General features: G+C 41.0%; 1 protein-coding gene across 2 annotated transcripts; it reads left to right on the top strand.

Annotated features, from left to right (window-relative positions):
* Positions 1-743: 743 nt before the first annotated feature.
* On the top strand, positions 744-20481 carry TRNT1 (tRNA nucleotidyl transferase 1). Of its 2 annotated transcripts, none has more exons than XM_008703158.2 (8): positions 744-822; positions 1872-2043; positions 9577-9770; positions 12802-12940; positions 16764-16890; positions 18256-18449; positions 19206-19459; positions 19642-20481. In XM_008703158.2, exons 2-8 carry the CDS (start codon positions 1896-1898, stop codon positions 19894-19896), a joined length of 1311 nt encoding a protein of 436 aa, XP_008701380.1. In that variant the 5' UTR covers positions 744-822; positions 1872-1895; the 3' UTR covers positions 19897-20481. The 2 variants fall into 2 exon arrangements, with proteins under 2 accessions (XP_008701380.1, XP_040484470.1); XM_040628536.1 differs by having other exon boundaries at positions 789-805.
* The last annotated feature ends 373 nt before the right edge of the window (positions 20482-20854 follow it).

Raw genomic sequence — 20854 nt, 5'->3', positions numbered from 1 at the left:
TAGGGCGACCAGCGCAGGACCCTGGTGTCACGACCTGAGCCAACGGCAGCCGCTTAACCTGTTGAGTCACCCAGGTGCCCCTATTTTATTATTTTTAAAAAGATAATTGGCAAATTAATTGGAAATGTCCCCTTTTAAGGATTTAGGGCTTTACTCCTACTCACTTTGCCACTTTATTTACTCAGCCTTGGAGAAAACCAAGAACTGAATCAAATCCAAGCTCTTCACTTTGCAGCTGCAGTAGCCTTAAGACTTCACAAAAACCAGGTGGGAAAATAAAATATGCCAAGTAATTTCAAAGAAACAGAGGGCTTAAATTTAGAACCGGTGTGTCTCAAACCCTCTGCTTAGGTCTTGACGAAGTGTCTCAGGCAAGAATAACAACACTCCTAGCTTGGAAGTAACATGACAATAAAGCCTGGCAACCCCCTGAAATAGTTTTATCGACAGTTTCATTTTAAAAAGGAAAAGAGTGACACTTGTCCAAGATCACACAGGCATGCAATGCAGATGGGCATCTGACCACCTCAGGGCAAGAGAGAGGTGTAGGGAGATGTAGTTAAAAGAAATAAAAGACCGCGGTGCCCCCAAGTCCCCAGGAGCACCGCCTCCGCGGCGCTGGCTTCCGAATCACTGGAAAACCGCGCTCCGCCTCTAGCCGTGTCGTAGGGGGCGGGAGCACTCGGGCTCCGCCCATGCTCAGCTGCGATTTCCCCATTCGCTGACGACAGACGCGCGGTGGTGACGCCATGGCGTCAGCCGTCCGGAAGTGCGTGGGGTGGCGACGACGGCTGTGGTGGGGCTGGTGAGCAGGCGCACAGGGTTCGTGCGGGTTCGCGCCGCAGGGAGGGCAGCGGGGCTTGGGGGCGGCTGGCCTCCTCGCACGTGGGGGCACCCCGGGGGAGGGTGCGAGCCTGTGGCGGTGAGACGCGTTCTCTCTACTGCGGAACAGAGCTCGACGTGCAGGTCGTGGGGCCGCGTCCCTGCCACGTTCCAGTGACTGCAGGCTGAATCATCGGGCTTCCCCGGGCACTTTTCGTTCTTTGTGGCCGGGCTCCCGAGGGTCTCACTAAGCTTTTTCGGTCTGGCACCTGGTGTGAGGGGCGAGACACGCCACTTCTAGGCCAGGGGCCTCGGCAGGTTTTTCTGATTTGAGGGGGGGTTGGAAGGATACTGTTTTTCTTCTCCACGTGGTCTGGGTGGGGAGAAGTCGTCTTGCCCCCTGGTGGGAAGCGCCACTTTTTGAAACCTGCATCCCCCGGAAAGGAATGGCTCCTTAGTGGTTTCGGTCGGGGCCACTTGAAATCCTGTTGGTCCCTCCCGGAGACCCACTTCACGTGGAAAACGGTGTGGGTGGGACTCAGGAGCCGGCAGGACGGGAAGGAATGGTGAATGAGGAAAAAAGCGGGCAGCAAAGACAAGTCTTGGGAAAATGTTTTTCAGTGCCTAGGAAATGCGCCTGTTGCATAAATCTTAGGTGCATGTGGGGAAGTACAGTGGTAAACATGTGACTGTACCATGTTTTGGAGAAGGCCGGGTCTTAGAGTGTTTTGAGTTTCCTTTTCTGCAACCACTGTTCTGGGCAGCCTGCTCCCCTCAAGCTTTAACTGACACCCGCCTCTCCAGAGAGCATCCTAACAGTAGAATGTGATAAGGCGACTATAGCAGTAAGTGCTTCAGGAGTACAAAACTGCATAGCCACAAGCCCAGATCTAGTCATAGGTGACTGTCCCTCAAATTGTCACTGGTTTCAGTTTTTTCATCTCAACAGGAGATGAATGTCTCTCAGATGTGAAATAAAGTTGCAGTATATCCCTTTATTTTCCTTCCCTTGTTAATTTCATTATTGTACATGCATGTTTGTCTTGTAGTGGTTGGTGACTTTGCCCCCCCAGATGCTGAGGTGCCTGAATCCCTGGCACAGGCCGTTACTGAGCTGTAGTTGGAATAGGCTGTGTCTTTTCAAGCAGTATCTATTTACAATGAAGTTGCAGTCTCCAGAATTCCAGTCACTGTTCACAGCAGGATTGAAGAGTCTGACAGGTGAGAGATTAGGATGCTTTCTTGCTTGGGAAGCCCATGTGAATGGAGAAATGGAGGCTTAATGTTTTTTAGCTAATACTCAGGGTTTGTTTGGGTTTTTTGTTTGTTTCTTTTTCTTTCTCTTTCTTTCTCTTTCTTTTCTTTCTTCTTTCTTTCTCTCTCTTTCTTTCTCTCTCTCTCTCTCTCTCTCTCTCTTCTTCTGTTGAGTTAATGGAAGAAAGGTTTACTATGGGTAATCCAAAACTATAGCCAAACATAAAAGATTCAGGTAGTGACTTCAGTTAAAAAGCATGACTTTTCTGTATGTTATGCTAACTACTTTATGGATAGATTACAGAATTGGGCCTACTAACTTAATGAGTAGATACATTTTTTTTTCTTGTTTTGTGGATGAGGAAAGAGGCTTAGGAATGTGCCAACATTTTTATAATAACTGAAGAGCTGAATTTTGAACTTGTGTAGTCTGCTTCCAGTACCTAGCTTGTGACCACCAAGCTATATTTCCTCCCTAGTCATGAGTGCTTTCTGAGTGAACTGAAGGTAGGAGGAAATAGGAGTCCCCTCTGTTTGTGCACATGCAGAACTTACCTGGAAGGGGCATAGAAAATGACTCGAGCTAAGTCCCTGATTACAGCAGCTTCATGTTGCTTGCCCCAGTCTTCTCGTTCCTTACATTGGTCCTCAGTATCAGCTATGCTGTTGCTGAAGCAGCCACATAGCTGCATTTCAAAGCCTGTGGTATTTTAGTGGCCCTTATGTGTGTGTAGAAGCATGACCTGTGTAGTGGCATGCAACCCTGGCCGTCCATTAGATTCACTTGGGGAGCTTTTAAGATACACAAGTGCTGGGATCCCACCCTGACCTACTGAACTGGAATCTCTGGGGAGGATGGGCATCTATAAATTTTTGTAAGAACTCTACTCCATTAATTCTGATGCGCAAAAGGTAGAGGAACCATGGCATTAAAACGGCTTTCCTTGTGTTAGTTTATTCCCAGAGCTACTTTTCTGTTCTTGAATTTAGATAATTTTTTAGATACATGTCAGAGGTTAGTGGTCCAGAACTTGTTGATTCATATAGATTCTTCATGTGGTCTTGAAGTGGAAGGTTTAAAGCTGATACTTCACTCTGAGTTGTAATTACCGTGAAAAATGCTAGAAACTCCAGTCCAATAGAGAGATCAGTCACATGTGCAATGTATGCTTTTCTAGTAACCACAGTAAAGGTAAAAAGAAATGGGTGAAATTAATTTTTAATAATTATTTTAGTATAGCATTTCATTTTATCAACTGTATTTAAGATACCATCATGTTAATATAAAATTTATGTAAAAATTATTAATGCGGTATTCCATATCCTTCCTTGCAAGTCCTTGAAATCTAGTGGTTAGCACATCCCAACCATCTTAATTCAGACTCCCCATATTTCAAGTGCTCAGTTCGGTAACCACATATGCCTGCTGTTTGAACAGCACAAGTTTAGAAGCTCCAAATCTGAGTTGAATTCAAGCTTGTTCTTTCTTTATATGCCTTTCCCAGCTCCCAATCTTCCCATCTTCAGTTGCAGGAGGCCTCTTGGAAGAAAGGTGCCAAATGCTTGGATGTAGGTAATTAACTCTTAGTGGCCTCTTTCAGGTCCTTCTGCATTTTTCTTTTGGAAACAAGGCTCTGGATATTGATTGCTATAGGTTCTTGAACATCTTATATTTTAACAATTTCATTTGGCTTACTAACCCTTACCTCAAGAGTTGAATTGTCTCCACCTTGAGAGGTGAAATCCTACGGATTTAGAAACTCAAGACGGTGGGAAGATACAGGTCTATTTACCCCCAGCGTCTTGTCCTCTAAAGCCTGCCAAGTGGTAGCTTGGATGTATTTGAAAGTTGACTTTTTTAGGGTAGAGTGGAAATGGCAGGAATGGCATCTTTTAGTGCAAAGCTCATCAGTTAGAAAATCAAATAATTGGTTTTATTTGGTTTTTGCTACTTTCTAAAGACCTGTGTGTTCTAGTAAAATACGATGTTCTGCATGAAAACAATGCAGAAACATATACAGATGGTGGCTATTGACGCACACACAAACACGATGGCTATTGACACGCACACATGATGGCTATCGTATGGTGACACACACACACACGATGGCTATTGACACGCACACACATGATGGCTATTGACACACACACGATGGCTATCGTATGGTGACACACACACACACGATGGCTATTGACACGCACACACATGATGGCTATCGTATGGTGACACACACACACATGATGGCTATCGTATGGTGATACTGTGCCGTTGAATACTGTACCGGTTCTTAAATCTTAATAGCTGCTTTGCCACATGTAAAATTAGTTTCCAGTATGCAAGACTTAGGGAAGCTAGGATAGTGGATTATCTGTACACTGTATAGGATTTTACAATTTGTCAGTTTATTTCATGTGATTTATTTTTCGTTTTGCTTGAGGATAACATTGTAGAGGCATGCTAGGGGCAGATGAGAATTTTTCTTCATTCTGTACCTGAGACTGAAGTCCAAACATTGATTTTTTTTTTTCCTAAGTTAGGGCTTCTTTGGCCTCTTGGCTGTGGTTCATAAGAAATGCTGGGTATTGGGGCGCCTGGGTGGCACAGCGGTTAAGCGTCTGCCCTCGGCTCAGGGCGTGATCCCGGCGTTATGAGATCGAGCCCCACATCAGGCTCCTCCGCTATGAGCCTGCTTCTTCCTCTCCCACTCTCCCTGCTTGTGTTCCCTCTCTCGCTGGCTGTCTCTATCTCTGTCAAATAAATAAATAAAATCTTAAAAAAAAAAAAAAAGAAAAGAAATGCTGGGTATTAGCAGTCAGTGGTTAGCTTTTAACTGCTTTGGTATGTGCTGTCATAAAGCCATCATAGTAACTTTTGGGACAGTGGGAACACCTGATCACTCTTCAAGTTTGGGAGCTCCTGGAAACACTGAAGAACAGATCGTTTGTTTTTTGGTAGTAATAGTCATGACATGGTCTTCCCATTTTAGTTTTACTTTCTGTACCCCCTGCCTCCAGAACTTAAAATTCAAAATTGTAAACAGAAGAAGTTAATGAACATTTGATTGAAAATTAAAATTAAAAAATAGACAATCATAAAAGTTTTCTGTCCTATAATGTCATGGTCCTTTGGATTGCTAACAATAATAATTAAAAATAGCTTATTATCAGATGTGGCAGTTGAAGCAGACTAATAGCTTTGGAATGGTGAGATTATGTATTTCTTGAGTCTCAGGCTTAAATTTACAATTAAATTTTGTTGCATTAGGTATTATTTTCTGAGTATGTAGTTTAAAAAATTCATTAGAATGTGGGGGCGCCTGGGTAGTGCAGTCGTTAAGCGTCTGCCTTCGGCTCAGGGCGTGATTCCGGTGTTGTGGGATCGAGCCCCACATCAGGCTCCTCCACTGGAAGCCTGCTTCTTCCTCTCCCACTCCCCCTGCTTGTGTTCCCTCTCTCGCTGGCTGTCTCTGTCAAATAAATAAATAAAATCTTAAAAAAAAAAAATTCATTAGAATGTGGATTTCTGTGAATGTGAAGATACTAGTAATCAAGGAAAAAGAGTGTCTAAGCTTGATAATCCTTACTCTTTTAGGTCAGCATACAATCATTGCATTTTTTTATGAATGTTCCACATAGGCACATACATAAGCCTTAGTACGCCTTTCTCAGTTGTATTATAATGTCAGAATTGTGAGTTTTTTGGAAATACTATCAAAGTGATGAATAGAGTACTTTGAATTCTTGGGGCGCCTGGGTGGCTCAGCTGTTAAGTGTCTGCCTTTGGCTCAGGTCATGATCCCAGGGTCCTGGGATCGAGCCCCGCATCGGGCTCCCTGCTCTGCAGGAAGCCTGCTTCCCCCTCTCACACTCCCCTTGTTTGTGTTCCCTCTCTCACTGTCTCTCTCTGTCAAATAAATAAATAAATAAAATATTTAAAAAACAAAAACAAAGATTACTTTGAATTCTGGATCTCTCTCTGTAATGCAGTTAATTTATTAGGTGACTTTGAACTTAAAATTTTATTTTAGTTGCGCTAGCATGAGAATCTTAAAATAGAGGTTATCTTGTATTCAGTCTTGACCTTCTTCATCCTCTTAAAGTAGGTTCAAGTGAAAGTAAAACTCATTTTTTGCATTTCAAAATAGTTTCTTACTGTATTGAAGGAAGAAAACCTTTAAAAAAATGCAGTTTCCAATGAAGTCACTCTGGTTTATTTTTTAAATTTTTTTGAAGCCGGGATATCACAATTAGGTTCAGTTGTGAGCCACAGTGGTGTAAAGATGAGTAAGGTAGGTATTCTACCCTGAGAATGAACAGGTAATTTTAATATAATTAGTATGCATAAAAAATAAAGCTCCTCTAGTAGCTTAGAAGAAATTGATTTAGCTCTGTCATCAGGAGAGGCTTCCTAAACTGAATCACAAAAGATGAATAAGGATGAGCTAGATCAGTGTTTTTCTGCTTGTGGGTAGCAACCCACTAGTAGACCATAAAGTTAATTTAGTGGTCATGACCAGCATTGGAAAACAGAGGAAAAGAGGGTAGAACAGATGAGATTGCACGGTATGGAGTAACAGTATTTCCTGAAAGTTTGGTTTGAGTGACTGACATGCAAAATGTCTCTCTGGTGTGGGTTGTGCACCAAGACATTTCAAGGCCAGCTGCTCAGCTAGGGAAGTTGGGAAGGTGTTTGGGTGAAGTGACCTGTGCAAACAAAGGAGTGTTTTTTTTTTCTTTTTTATATATTTTTTTATTATGTTAGTCACCATACAGTACATCTCTGGTTTTTGATGCAAAGCTCGATGATTCATTAGTTGCGTATAACACCCAGTGCACCATGCAATACGTGCCCTCCTTACTACCCATCACCAGTCTATCCCATTCCCCCACCCCCTCCCCTCTGAAGCCCTCAGTTTGTTTCTCAGAGTCCATAGTCTCTCATGCTTCATTCCCCCTTCTGATTACCCCCCCTTTCTTTTTTTTTTTTTTTTTTTTAGATTTTATTTATTTATGTGACAGAGAGACAGCCAGCGAGAGAGGGAACACAGCAGGGGGAGTGGGAGAGGAAGAAGCAGGCTCATAGCAGAGGAGCCCGATGTGGGACTCGATCCCGATACGCTGAGATCACGCCCTGAGCCGAAGGCAGACGCTTTAACGACTGCGCTACCCAGGCGCCCCAACCCCCCCTTTCTTTATCCCTTTCTTCTCCTACCGATCATCCTAGTTCTTATGTTCCATAGATGAGAGAAATCATATGATAATTGTCTTTCTCTGCTTGACTTATTTCACTTAGCATTATCTCCTCCAGTGCCGTCCATGTTGTAGCAAATGTTGAGAACTCGTTCTTTCTGATAGCTGAGTAATATTCCATTGTATATATGGACCACAACTTCTTAATCCAGTCATCTGTTGAAGGGCATCTCGGCTCCTTCCACGATTTAGCTATTGTGGACATTGCTGCTATGAACATTGGGGTGCATATGGCCCTTCTCTTCACTACGTCTGTATCTTTGGGGTAAATACCCAGTAGTGCAATGGCTGGATCATAGGGTAGCTCAATTTTTAACTTTTTAAGGGACCTCCACACTGTTTTCCAGAGTGTTTTGAGTGTAAAGCGCGATGCAGAGATTAGTGAGAGAAGAGACAGAAATGGGTCAGGAGGCCCTTGTATAATGTACTGCAGAAATGTGGATATTGTGCTGGGAGTAGTCAGAGGAACAATGGCATAGCCTAATCAAGCGAGTGATTTAGAGCCCTTTGTCTAGATGGTGGAAGCTGGATTTAAGAGGGCTGATGTAGCACTCTTATTCAGGAAGGAGATGAAGTGGCCCTGAACTAGGGAGAAATGAGGATAGAGTCTAGAAATAGTTTGGCAGTCCTTAACTTTTGGGTCATGGACCTCTATAAATCTCATGAAAACTGGACTAGCATAGATGGGTTTTGTTTTTTTTTTTTTTTTTAACTACCATACATGGTTTTTATATTTTATTTTAAGAGATATGAAGAAACATATAGGGACATATAGTCAGTAGAACTTGATTAGAAATGTGGAGTGAAAGGAAGATGAACACATACTCTTGGAAAGGACTTAGGGTGGTCTGGGACAGCTAAAAATTTAAGGCCAGAAGGTAGAGGGAAGGGAGCATTTGTTACTTTGTAGCAGACCACTTTAGGTAGTCTCCAGAGAGTTGGGCTGAAAGTTTAGGAAGAAGGGTAGAGAAAGAGAATGAGCAAGCACGGATTTAGGGTAGGGTTGGAGGTTAACATACTGGCTTGTGATTAGGGATGCCAGAACTCCAATGTATTTAGGTCAGTGCCCTCCAGCCAGAGACCAGGTGAGTTGTTACTCCTTGCAGTGAGGGAGAACACTGGCGATGGAGAACCTTGGAGTATCTCAGCCAAGGGTTTTTAGAAAAGACTTCTTGTAGGATTTGAGCTTGTATCATGTTTCGAGGCAGGTATAAGAAGTACAGTTTTCCTGTGGGTTAGGTGGTCTCAGGAAGCAAGAATAAATCTGTGATGGGTGTGTTAATTCTTACCTAGAAGGTGAGAAAACAGCTCTCTGCTCTCCCACCTTCTGGGTAAGAAGGTGAGAACACAGCGCTATGCTCAGTTAACCAGTGGGTAAATAAGGAGAAGTCATACATACAGTCGTAAGGTGGTCTTTGACGGTGTTCATGTCTTCTGTGTTCAGACAGCCCTTACTAGTTGTCTTATTTTAACCTATCCATCATGGTCATCGAGTGGACTTGTCTGATGTGGATGTTCTCTGACATTGTTTATGTTCAACAGGAGAACACTAGGGCCCGATTGTGGGTGCCAGGCCAGTTTGTGGCTATACCAAGGCTCAGGGGGTTGTATAAGACCAGTTCCTGGATGTCATTATATGATATCCTTCGGTCAGGAGTAATTAACAATGGACTTTGTCTCATCTTGTACCTAGAGGAGTCTGCTCTGGGTCTCCTGGACTGAGGCCCTCACAGTAGTTTGAGTGTTCCTATGGCTTTTCTAGAGCACAGAGAGGAGCAGAAATAAACACTGTGTGCAGAGTATTTCTTGATGGATTCGTAGCTATAACATTATCATACCTGGGGTGATAGACTAATGTTGTTTGACGGTTTCATAGTTTCATGCACGAACATATAACCTCAGCATCAGTACACAAAGAGAAATGTGTCTAAGAAACCTCACATTTCTGAAATATGCACATAAACTTGGAGAAAAAGCAGAATTGTTAACTTTTTGGGTATCATTCAAAAGTGTATCGGTGACCTTGGGGGATTGTGGAATTCTGAATTATCTTCCGAGTCTGCCAAGAAAAAAATCTGCAAATTCCCTGATCTCAAAGTTGTAAGTCACTTCATTTCTGTGGGCTTGTTCGAATTTTTATATGAAAAGGCACAGTTAAATAATTTTTGCTGTCCCTAATAGATTAGAAAAACTTTGTACTTTTGTAATTCTTAAATAAATTGAAGTAAAAAATATTCTTTCTCCTCTCAGAATTATTTGTCAAAGAAAATCATGAATTAAGAATAGCAGGAGGAGCAGTGAGGGATTTATTAAATGGAATAAAGCCCCAAGATGTGGATTTTGCTACCACTGCTACCCCTGCCCAAATGAAGGACATGTTTCAGTCTGCGGGTATTCGTATGATAAACAACAAAGGAGAAAAGCATGGAACAATTACTGCCAGGGTGAGTGAAAGGTTTGACAGCAATTACATTGTCTTTTTTGTAATTTTTAAAATTTCTGTGTGTTTTTAGTAGTTTTAAAAAGGAAGTGACGAAAAACTAGTAAAAATATGTCCATCTCTCTCTCCCTCTTACACCCTGCATCCACCTTTGCTACAGCCACTTTCAATTAGTTTTTGTGGTGCTTATCTGTTAGCCCCACATTTCTGAAAAAGTCCTTTCTATGCCACAGTGTTTGTCTTTGTTTCAGATTTCCCAGGTGTGAGGTGTTGCGTGCTGACCTGCTCCCCGGGAGAGCGGCGGCTTCGTACCACAGGGCGCGCAGCTCCCTCTCCCTCATCCTCGCCCTGTGCTTGGACCACCGTGTTTGGTTGAATTCATGTTCAGTGTTTTCATTTAGGACTGTATTGTTTACAGCTGGATTGTGAAGTGTACCGTGACTGCGTCTCTTTCTTGGGTGATTTTGGATTTCCCTGCAGTTGACAGCATTTTTCTTTTATGTAGCTTTCTGTGTGCCACTCATTCGCTCCTGTGCTCTGTAAAGTTCCTCTTAGTAGATGAAATCCATCAAGTTTCAGTTCCCTTGTTCGGAGCCACTTCACGTGGTGCCTTCTCTCTTCTCAGCGTGCTGTGGGCTGGCTCCCCATTCCTCATCCTGAGATTTGCCTGCACCAGATCCTGGGAATTTCCTGGCCTCTTCCTTGTCAGACTGCCTGGTTCTTGAGTCCTATGTGATTTCTGTTTTGTTTTGTTTTGTTTTGGCTCCCATTTTAATAGTTTGAAACCTGGAAAAGCCTTACATGTCTGCAAATATTTCTGTTTTACCTTCACGCTGGTCTGATAGTTTATTGGCTGTGGAATTCCAGGCCGGCCATCATTTTCACTCAGAAATGGAAAGCCTTTGTTTGCTGCCTGCCAGTGCTGCCGCTGGGAAGTCTGAGCTCGTTCAGATTTCTCCTCTGAGACCAGATCCCACTCCGACCCCTTCTTAGGAAGCTTTTCTGGTCTTTTTATCTAGTGTGTTTAATTTCAAGATGTGCGCTTTGGTTTGGATGTGTTTTTTTCATTCATTGTGTAGGGACGCTTAGTGGGCCCTCTTGTTTTGCTCTCATAATTCCATCCGTTTGTATTCCTCTCATAATTCCATCCCGTTTTTTCAGGGTCTTCATGTTTGGGATCTACTGTGATGTTGGATGTTGGACCACAGGGACTGATCTTCTAGTATTATCTTTTATTTTATATTTAAGGTTTTTTTGAACGCGCGTGCGCACCAGTGGGGGGAGGAGCAGAGGGAGAGGGAGAAGCAGACACACACACACACACACACACACACACACACCCCACCCTGCTGGGTGTGGAGCTTTAGGCCGCTAGATCCGAGGACCCGGACCGGGAGATCATGACCTGAGCCAAAGTCAGTTACTTAACCAACTGAGCCACTCAGGCACCCCTCTACTATTTTATATTCTCATATCTTTATTTTACTTTCTATGAGATTGCCTTAACTTGATCATCCAGTCTTTGTTATATTTGCAACCTTTGCTATTTTTAAAATTTTTAAGTGGTGTTTCTTAGAATATTTCTTTTGAAAACTTCCTCTTCTTGTTTCAGATGCACTGTCTCACCTCCCTTAGGATATCAGTTATAGTTAGGCTGATACTGTTTTTCCTCTGAGCTTTTTCTGTCCTTCCTGTTAGCTTTCCTTAAATGTGGGCTTGGTTCTTTCCTTAAGTTTGGGTGATCCTCTGGTGTTTGTAAAGTGACTTGAGAACTTACTGTAGTTTTGTGTAGAAAATGTCAGGCAGTTAGTTGTGGCATCACCGATGTTCGTATCGGTAGGCCTTTTCATTAGGAGAAAATCAGAGGAATCCGTTAGTGTCATTGAGGTTAGAACAAGCCTGGTTATTAGCATTTGGAAAACCAATTTGGAAAGAGAATGAGGGTCATGTTGATTTTTTTCACTTCATCTTCTGTTCATTGTGGTGCTTCATGCCCACCATCATCTGTATCTGGTGTCCCAAATTGTGACTATTTATAGGTCAGCCTTTCTAGTGAGTTAATGTCTGGTTCTTTGCCTGGATAAGGGAGACATTCCAGGGGTCTGTTTTCTACAACAATTTTCAGTCTTCCATATTTCAAACCGTTTTCTTACCATTTGTCTTTAGAGAAAACTTGTGCTTCAAATTCTTGAGTTCTAGAACCCTATAGTGAGATCTAACTTGTTTCTAGAAAAGAAATGAGATTGAGAGGAATTCTAGAACAGACTTACAGTGATCATTAGTAGCTTTCAATTCTTAATGAAGAGATTCCAGACTTCTCAGTGGCATGTAAAACCCTTTGCTGTCTGCCCCTAAACGCTAACGTGCTATTTGTCAGCAGTATTTTCTTGTGCAGGTATCCCTCTTTCTCTTCACTGTGCCTTTGGTCATCTCTTCATTGAAATGCTCTTTCCACGTGTGCTGGACAGATCCTACTTGGTTTTCAAGGCTCAGGTCCCATGTCATCTATCCTGAAGCTACTCAGCTGTTCCCAGCTGGAGCTCATCTCTCTTCCCACGGTATATACAGTACTTTATTTCAACTTCATTGATGGTTACCAGTAAAGGAGTTGCAGAAGTTGTTAATGGTTTGCATTTCTTCCTCTGTCAGTCCTTTGCTCACTGCTATATGTTAAAAATTGATACTTAGCTCTTTGTAAACTGGAGCTTTTAAAAAGAATATTTCAGAGTAGCCTGATTTGAAATGAAGAACTGGAATACACTGTTGTGAAGGCCTCTTCCGTTCTCTGCCACAGCATTTGTTAGAGTTGTCTTTTTTTTTTTTTTAAATGTCAGACTCATCCTTTTTAACTAAGGTGGATTTATTTTTTAAAAAATATTGTTTGGATCTAGCTTGAATATTGTGGGTGTCTTTCTGTTTCAAGATACATGTGTCCTAGGTAACTTTGAAAAGAAAGAAGATATACGTGTCCAGACTCACTTATTTTTTTCAGTTCATCCAGTGATACAACTAATTAAAAAAACATTTCATTACAGCTTCATGAAGAAAATTTTGAAATTACTACACTGCGGATTGATGTTGTCACTGACGGAAGACATGCTGAGGTAGAATTCACAACTGATTGGCAGAAAGATGCTGAACGCAGAGATCTCACTATAAATTCTATGTTTTTAGGTAATATCTGGAGATAATGTTTTAATCCAGTCTTTCTGAAAGCTGGCTTTTTTTTTAAGATTTATTTGTTAGAGCGGGGTGAGGAACAGAGTCATATTCTCTCTCTTTTTCCCTCTGTCCCATGCTGACCTTATTCTGGGTGAGGAGCCCAACGTGGGGTGTGATCCCACAACCCAGAGGTCATGACCTGAGCTGAAACCAAGAGTTGGATGCTTAACTGACTGCACCACCCGGGTGCCCCTGAAAACTGCCTTTTCAAGTGAATCTGCATCCTGGAAATGTTCTCCAACCTGAGAGATTGCATTAGTTTCATCTGAGAGACAGAGTACCATATGGGTTAAAAGACGACTTTGGAGCCAAAAGTCCTGGGTTCTGACTCTCACGCACTAGCTGTGAACGAGGATGCTAGTATCTGCTTCCTTTGCAAGGCTGTCATGAGGATTAAAGGAGTTAATAATTTTACGTCTTTAGAACAGTGCTGGCACATGGGCACATTCAGTGTTTACTTATTCATTGCATCTAAAAATGGTTAACATTTCAGGTAAGAAACACGTACCCACATACATTCGCATATCATTCTCCCCTGCACTCTCCTGTGCACGGCCACCCTAGCCTTTCTTTCCTCTTTTCTGGTACCCATGGCACACACTTGTGAATGACCTCAGCACCTTTTCTGTTGCTGTGCCTAGACACAAGGTCAAATTCTTTCATAGCATTGCATTTTAGGAATCCCCTGTAATGAGAGTTGGCATGCAAGAGAAAACCTATTTATCATCTCAACTTGATTTTTTTGTTAATGAAACCAGTGAGACTCATAAAAGGTGAATTAAGTTAGTACGTTATTGCAGCATTATTTTTTGTCTTTTAAATTGTAGTCAAGCCCTTTGTGTTTAAGACTTTGGATTAGAAAAGAGACCTGAAACAACCACTCTTCATAAGCTAGTCGTGGCAACAGTAATAGTGAAAGGATGAAGACGGGTTCCTTGCTACCCAAAAATATGCTGTGTAACCTTTTTCAAGTTGAAGTGGTAGAAGGTATGGAAGCAATTCCTATTTCATCAAAATGAAAATCCTCTTCCAGGTTTTTGGTTCGCAAAAAACAGGTATTAATGTAGGTCTTTGTAAAGGCGACGTGGCCTGAAGTGAACTTGGAGACAGTGGGGAAAACCTGTAATAGGATTTGCTTCATGGATGGAGAAGGGGGTTGTATGCCAAGATGGGAATCTCTTGCTAGCTGCATTGACGTGTTTCTAGAGCACCCTCTAGGTTCTTGGTTACTTGATACACTTTATCGCATTGGACTGTCAGAAAACCTTCATTAAGTATTAAATCTGTTTGATGAGGAAACAGCCTGAGATGTTAAGGAGCTTAGCTCAAGTCACAGGCTGTCATGATTGGAGCTCGGATTTCCAAAGCCTAGGTGATTTATGACCAGAGGGAGCCCAGTCGGGGGCATGTTTCCTCTCCATTATGTGATCAAACTCCAGGTGTTTATTTCTTCTTAGCTCATTCTGACTTAGGGTAAACTGCTCCAACTAGTGCAATGTATAAACTTTGTAACTGGCTTCTTCTAAGCATACCTAACCAAACAAGAGAAGCTGATATTCCTTTTCGGTATACTATGTTATAGAAATAAAAGCTATTCTTACTGGTACTACTCTTTTCTAACATTTGCTGAGCCTTTACAGTGTGCCAGGCACTGTTCTAAGCACATCACAGAAATTTAATCTTCCCAGCATCCCTGTGACGCAGATACTGCTGTTTAACCCCACAGTAATTTGCTTAAAGTCATGCAGCTGGTAGATAGCCGAATTAGGATTCCAATTTAAGCATCCTGGCTCTGGAGGTCACATTCTTAACCACTACATTATTCTTAGCAGCTCAACTTTATTTCTTATTTTTATGCACCATATTTTGGAAGTGCTATTCAGAGCAAAAACAAGTGCACACTGATGGGATATTCTCACTTGTTTTTACTTTCGACCCATTTTTCTGCCCAGGCTTTTTTCAAGCCTTGCTGGATAAAGCATTCCAAGTTCTGGCATTTCTGGTTACTGTGCTTCTCAAGCTTTGCTCTTGTCTTATCCTTTTTTTTTTTTCTTTTTCTTCTTTCCTCCAAATTTTGATTTATTGAAAAGGACGAGTACTTCCATGCTCACCAGGGGGAGTCCTGTGTCTTCATTAAGAGACAGATATACCAAATGCATTTGCTACTTTGTAATCATATTTTTGCCTATTTATTTCCTTCCCCCTCCCCATTTTCTGTGATTTATTTGAACTTGGAACCTTTTAAATTTGCTGTACGTGTCAAAACACCATATAAATCATTTGGGAAGTGTCAAGCCTGAGCTTACCAGTGTTTTGCATTTAGGATATCAAAAGCGCATTAAAGTTCAAACAGAACTAAATTGAGAAGTAGTTGTTTTTCAGAAGTAGTGGCAGTGCTTCTCTTCTGGGAGAGCACAAAATAAAGTATCTCTCAGGATCACTGACTCCCTATTTGGATGGTTGAATGGTGTGTAGAGGGGGAGAGAGAGAATCTTAAGCAGACTCTGAGCCAAGTGCAGAGCCCCACTTGGGGCTCGATTTCACAACCCCGAGATCATGACCTGAGCTTAACCCACTGAGCCACGCAGGTGCTCCAAAAAATATTCAATTTTAAAGGTTTTTTATGGTTCCTTAGGATATTTTTAGATAATTCTTCTATTTATATATGGTATTTTTGTTTATAAGAGCTTTTTGTATATTATGGAAATGAGGTATATTGACTTATATGTATTTTTCTCAGTATGTCAGGTATCTTATGCTTTTCATTATGGTGGTTCTTGTCATGCAGGCATATCTGATTTTTAGGTGGTTGAATTATTTCTTTTGGGGCTCTGGTATTGTGTCTGTGTGTGTGTTTAGTTTCCGTGGTAAACCCCCATCCAATCTAAAATCTGCATATTAATTTTTGACTCCTCCACCCATACTTAATTACTAATAGCCTATTGGTAGGAAGCTTTACTGATAACAGAAACAATCGATTAACACAAACTTTGTTCTATGTATTATACACTGTGTTCTTCAAGCAATCTAGAGAAAAGAAAATGTTAAGAAAATCATAAGAGAAAAACCATCTATAGTCCTGTAAAAAAAAAAATAGGGGTGCCTGGGTGGCTTGGTTAAGCATCTGTCTTCAGCTCTGGTCATGATCCCAAGGGTCCTGGGATCAAGCGCTGTGTTGGCCTCCCTGCTCAGGGGGGAGCCTGTTTCTCCCTCAGCCCTCCCCCGCCTCCAGCCCCATTTTGCTCTCTCTTGCTATCTCACTCTAATAAATAAATAAAATCTTTAGGGAAAAAAAAATATACCTGTAAGTGGACCCATAGAGTTCAAACCTGTGTTCAAGGATTAACTGTATATTTTGAAAGGTTTTCCCCATTCCAGGATCATAAATTTTTTTTCCTATGGTTTATTGCTTATTTTAGTTTTTCCAGATTCTTTTTGCTATTTATTTTTTTTTCCCAGATTACCTTGGCTATTCTTATTCTCCCATATTAACTTGAAAATCAGCTTGCCTGGTGTCTTGTCTCCACTCCAGTTCATACTTGAGGCATACTTCTTGTTTAGTTCATTTTGGGATATTATCTTTTTAGTTGCTGTTGTAAATACAGCCTTTTATTCCATTAGGTCTCCCGTTTGATAGTAGGTATGCATGAATGCTGTTCATGTCTGTATTTTAACTTTGTAACTCTTGAGTTTTTTGTTTGTAATAGCTTTTAAAAGTAAATTTTGTTTTCCAGTTCTTACTCGCTAACACTCTCCCCTTTTTCTTAATGAATAGGTTTTGATGGTACCTTATTTGACTATTTCAGTGGTTATGAAGATTTAAAAAATAAGAAAGTTAGGTTTGTTGGACATGCTAAACAGAGGATACAAGAAGATTATCTTCGAATTTTAAGATATTTCCGGTAAGAATTTTGAAAAAATACTAATTCAGATTTTATTATCCCGGAGCACAATTCCAAACATGTGAAATGTGCAGGTCAGAGTACAACATGGTGATATCCCAAATGTCTGTCTCTGATAGACTTATTAGTAAAATGTGACTTAACTCTGAGATACTTAGACACTTCATATTTTTTCCCCCCAAAACATATTTACTCCATTCTGTGATGGTCTTTTATAAAATTCAGCTTTAAGTCATTTTTAAATATCCATTTTTCTTTTTATTTCCTGCACTGATCATTCATTACGTACATAATTGAGTGTTTACCACAGGGCAACAGCTAGCTCAGTGCTTTGAATATGGAGGAACGAGTGTCTTTGCCTTCATATGGCTTAGAGTTTTGGGTGGTCATGGGAAACCCTTAGGTGAACTTGCTAAAAGCATGAAACGAATTTGGATGGTTTTGATTTTTAAACTGCAATCCTTTTTAAAAAGGGTTCTAACTGGCTAGTTCTTTGTGTCTAATATTTTTTACTGGTTGGGATCACATTTAGAATATTCTGTAATGGAGTCTACACATTTTGTTAAGTGTTCTTCCTTTATTTATTTATTTGAGAGAGAGTGAGCGAGAGCAAGAGCACAAGAGGAGAAGGAGAAGCAGACTCCTCACTGAGCACTGAGCAGGGAGCCTGACTCTGGGCTTGATCCCAATCAGGACCTGAGCTGAAGGCAGATGCTTAACTGACTGAGCCACCCAGGCGCCCCAATGCTGTTCCTTTAAATTTGAGTATTTGCAGAAGTCTCTCTTTGCAAATAATAGAACACAGACTGACATCCATAGTTACTGCCATTTAATCTACATTATTAATGAACTGAATTTTAAAAATATAAGTGTTAGTACAGGTGTACTTTAAGGCTTCCAATTCTGAGATTGCTAGAAATACACTCCACTCTCTGCAGATAGATGAGTCCTATTTGAAACTGTTCATTAAAAGTACTGATGGGCACACATAGGCAAGCTTTGTACACTGTGCTGTTGATGGCATTCCAGGCTTTCCAAGAATGTTCAGCGTTATTCATCCAGGATAGGTACCAGTTCCAGGAAGTACATTTGATGCTCATACTAAACATCTCAGTCACTGATTTGGAAATGAAAGTGAGCAGAGGGTTCTAATTCTTGTTAATTTAAATTTTATTCGATCTCAGGTTTTGTCATCTGGGAACAAAAAGAAAGTACGGAATTGGCCAGATGATGTCTAAGTTCCCTCTTAAACCTAAATCTGTGTTGTCTCAGATGTATGGAATAGTACCAGTAAAATGAAAAACAAGATTTTTCTAGTGATATGCCAGCACAGAGGTAACATGCTCTGGGAATTGTGTTTTGTAGGTTTTATGGGAGAATTGTAGACAAACCTGGTGACCACGATTCTGAGACTTTGGAAGCGATTGCAGAAAATGCAAAAGGCTTGGCTGGAATATCAGGAGAGAGGATTTGGGTGGAACTGAAAAAAATTCTTGTTGGTAACCATGTAAATCATTTGATTCACCTCATCTATGATCTCGATGTGGCTCCTTACATAGGTGAGAGCAAGTTATAAAATACTTGAGTTTTTCACAATGAAACATCTGGTTTAAAATTTCATAGGGAAAAATGTTTGACTAATACTGAGAGGAGAAGTGCAGGATTTTAAAATAAGCTTTGGGGGTGAGGGTGGGACACAGTGGCCTTTGGTGTCAGACCTGGGTTTGAATGATGCTTTGCCAGTTATCAGCACTGTGATTTGGATTAGTTCCTTGATCATTAGTTGCTGAATCTAAAAAAGGGGTGTGAAGGTAATAGCATGTGTCTAATAGAAGGGCTGAAAGATTTAGTGAGTTAATACATGTAAAGCCCTTAAAGAGTGACCTACATAGAAATTAATGTTGCACGCAGAAAGCAGTGGTCGGTGCTGGAGCACCCTTCAGGAAACTTGGAGGTATGTCAAATACAGGTTTTGAATGGCAGTGGTGGGGTGGGGGTGGATGGTGTGACAGGTCAGTGGGCAGTCATGAGTAAGTAGCTCTCCTGAGTCTGACACCACCAGCACTGCCTCCGGACCTCCTGATGTAGCTCATGTGTTCAGACTCCCCTAGGTTTGGGGGGCATTCTGGGAGGGAATAGCACAGTGTTTGTCAGTGGTTAAACTGTAAGGTGGAACATCGAATTGAACCAGTGAGTTCTAGTGACAGGGCATCTTGTACCCCATAACCGTGGTTGGTTGAGGATATGAGTGTGTTCTACTGAATTTATCCACTGTAAAAAATAAAAATCAGTGAAAAATGTTTTTGTCCCTACAGGCTTACCTACTAATGCAAGTTTAGAAGAATTTAACAAAGTTAGTAAAAATGTTGATGGTTTTTCACCAAAGCCAATGACTCTCTTGGCCTCATTATTCAAAGTACAGGATGATGTCACAAAATTGGATTTGAGGTTGAAGATTTCAAAAGAAGAGAAGAACCTTGGCATATTCATAGTTAAAAACAGGAAAGATTTAGTTAAAGCAGCAGATAGTTCGGAGCCATTGAAACCCTATCAAGACTTCATTATAGATGTAAGTATACCCAGGCTTGGTGAGAACTAATTTATTAATACTAAGACCCACAGTGTATTCTGTGGATTTCATTTATTTTGAATGAAAAATTTCACATCGGTTATTTATTTACCTTTTAGGATAGGATCATTAGCAAGCATTCTAACGTGTGATGGAACTAAATGTTTGATTTTGGCACTTAGTCTAGGGAATCTGAAGCGATGACCCGCGTGTGTGAACTCCTGAAGTACCAGGGAGAGCATGGTCTTCTACAGCAAATGCAGCAGTGGTGCATTCCTCCATTTCCTGTAAGTGGCCATGACATCCGAAAAGTGGGCATTTCTTCAGGAAAAGAAATTGGGGCTCTGCTGCAGCAGTTGCGAGAACAGTGGAAAAAAAGCGGCTACCAAATGGAGAAAGATGAACTCCTAAGTTACATAAAGAAGAGTGAAAACTGATGAGAGCTGGCACTCAATAGCAGAAAATCTGGGGTAAGGCTAGATTTTCTTCTCTCCCACTCAGTGAGATTTAAGAGACTTGAATATATACCAGAATGAAAGCCAATTTAGAGGTCTTCTGTTGTGAGTTTCAGGCGGTAAACTCAAGTCTACCTCCTCTTAATCTCATTTCTATCCCTGAACCTTGTGATTCTTCTGGAGTAGTTCCTGCTGTAAATAGTATAGTTGACTTCCTTCTGTCTAGGCTTTTTTTTTTTTTTCAGTAGTGCATTACTGATCTTATAAAGTTACCGGTAACTGTCTTTAAGAAAAAAGTGTTTAATGTTTGCAATTGAAATAACTACATTATTTTATCATTGTCAGTTCTTACTTGAATTTCAAAATAAACTTGTATTGAAAATGAAGACCAGCTATGTCCCAGGTGACTGGCATTCATACACCCAAGACTTGTTCTAAGTTTTAGTGTGTAGTCAATACTTTCCTTTGTCACAATGATTTCTTTGTGCATGCTAAGCCTGAGAAAGACCAGCCTGACAGTTTTTCTTGAGCCTTTTATTTTAATAAACATTCCCTTTGGAATTGGAAGATAATTGTGTTTATGGGGTCTGTGACGGTATACATCATCAGGTTTTATATATGGCAACAATACCCCTATACCCTTAGTCATTAATGTTTTTCACAAATTAAAAAGATATGGCCTACATTAAAATATCCGCGACCAGGCTTGTACATACGCTTTTTAAAGGCTTGAGCCCTAAATGCTTTCGGGAGGTAAAGGGGTGTACAGGGCAAAGTATTGTTTCAGCAGTTAGATTCTGACATTTTATAACAACTGATTTTACTTTTTGTGTAGCCAGTCCTAGCATCTTTGTTCTCTGTGGGGACAAGTCAGTAATTTAAGTCCTCCTACAAAATCATAGAATCTCTGTTATTCTAAATAGGGAGTATGCAGAGATAC

Source organism: Ursus maritimus, unplaced genomic scaffold (assembly GCF_017311325.1).
Source record: "Ursus maritimus isolate PB19 unplaced genomic scaffold, ASM1731132v1 scaffold_14, whole genome shotgun sequence".
Classification (NCBI taxonomy): Eukaryota; Metazoa; Chordata; class Mammalia; order Carnivora; family Ursidae; genus Ursus; species Ursus maritimus.
Note: the sequence above shows the minus strand (reverse complement) of the source record. Positions and strands in the feature narration are given on the sequence as shown.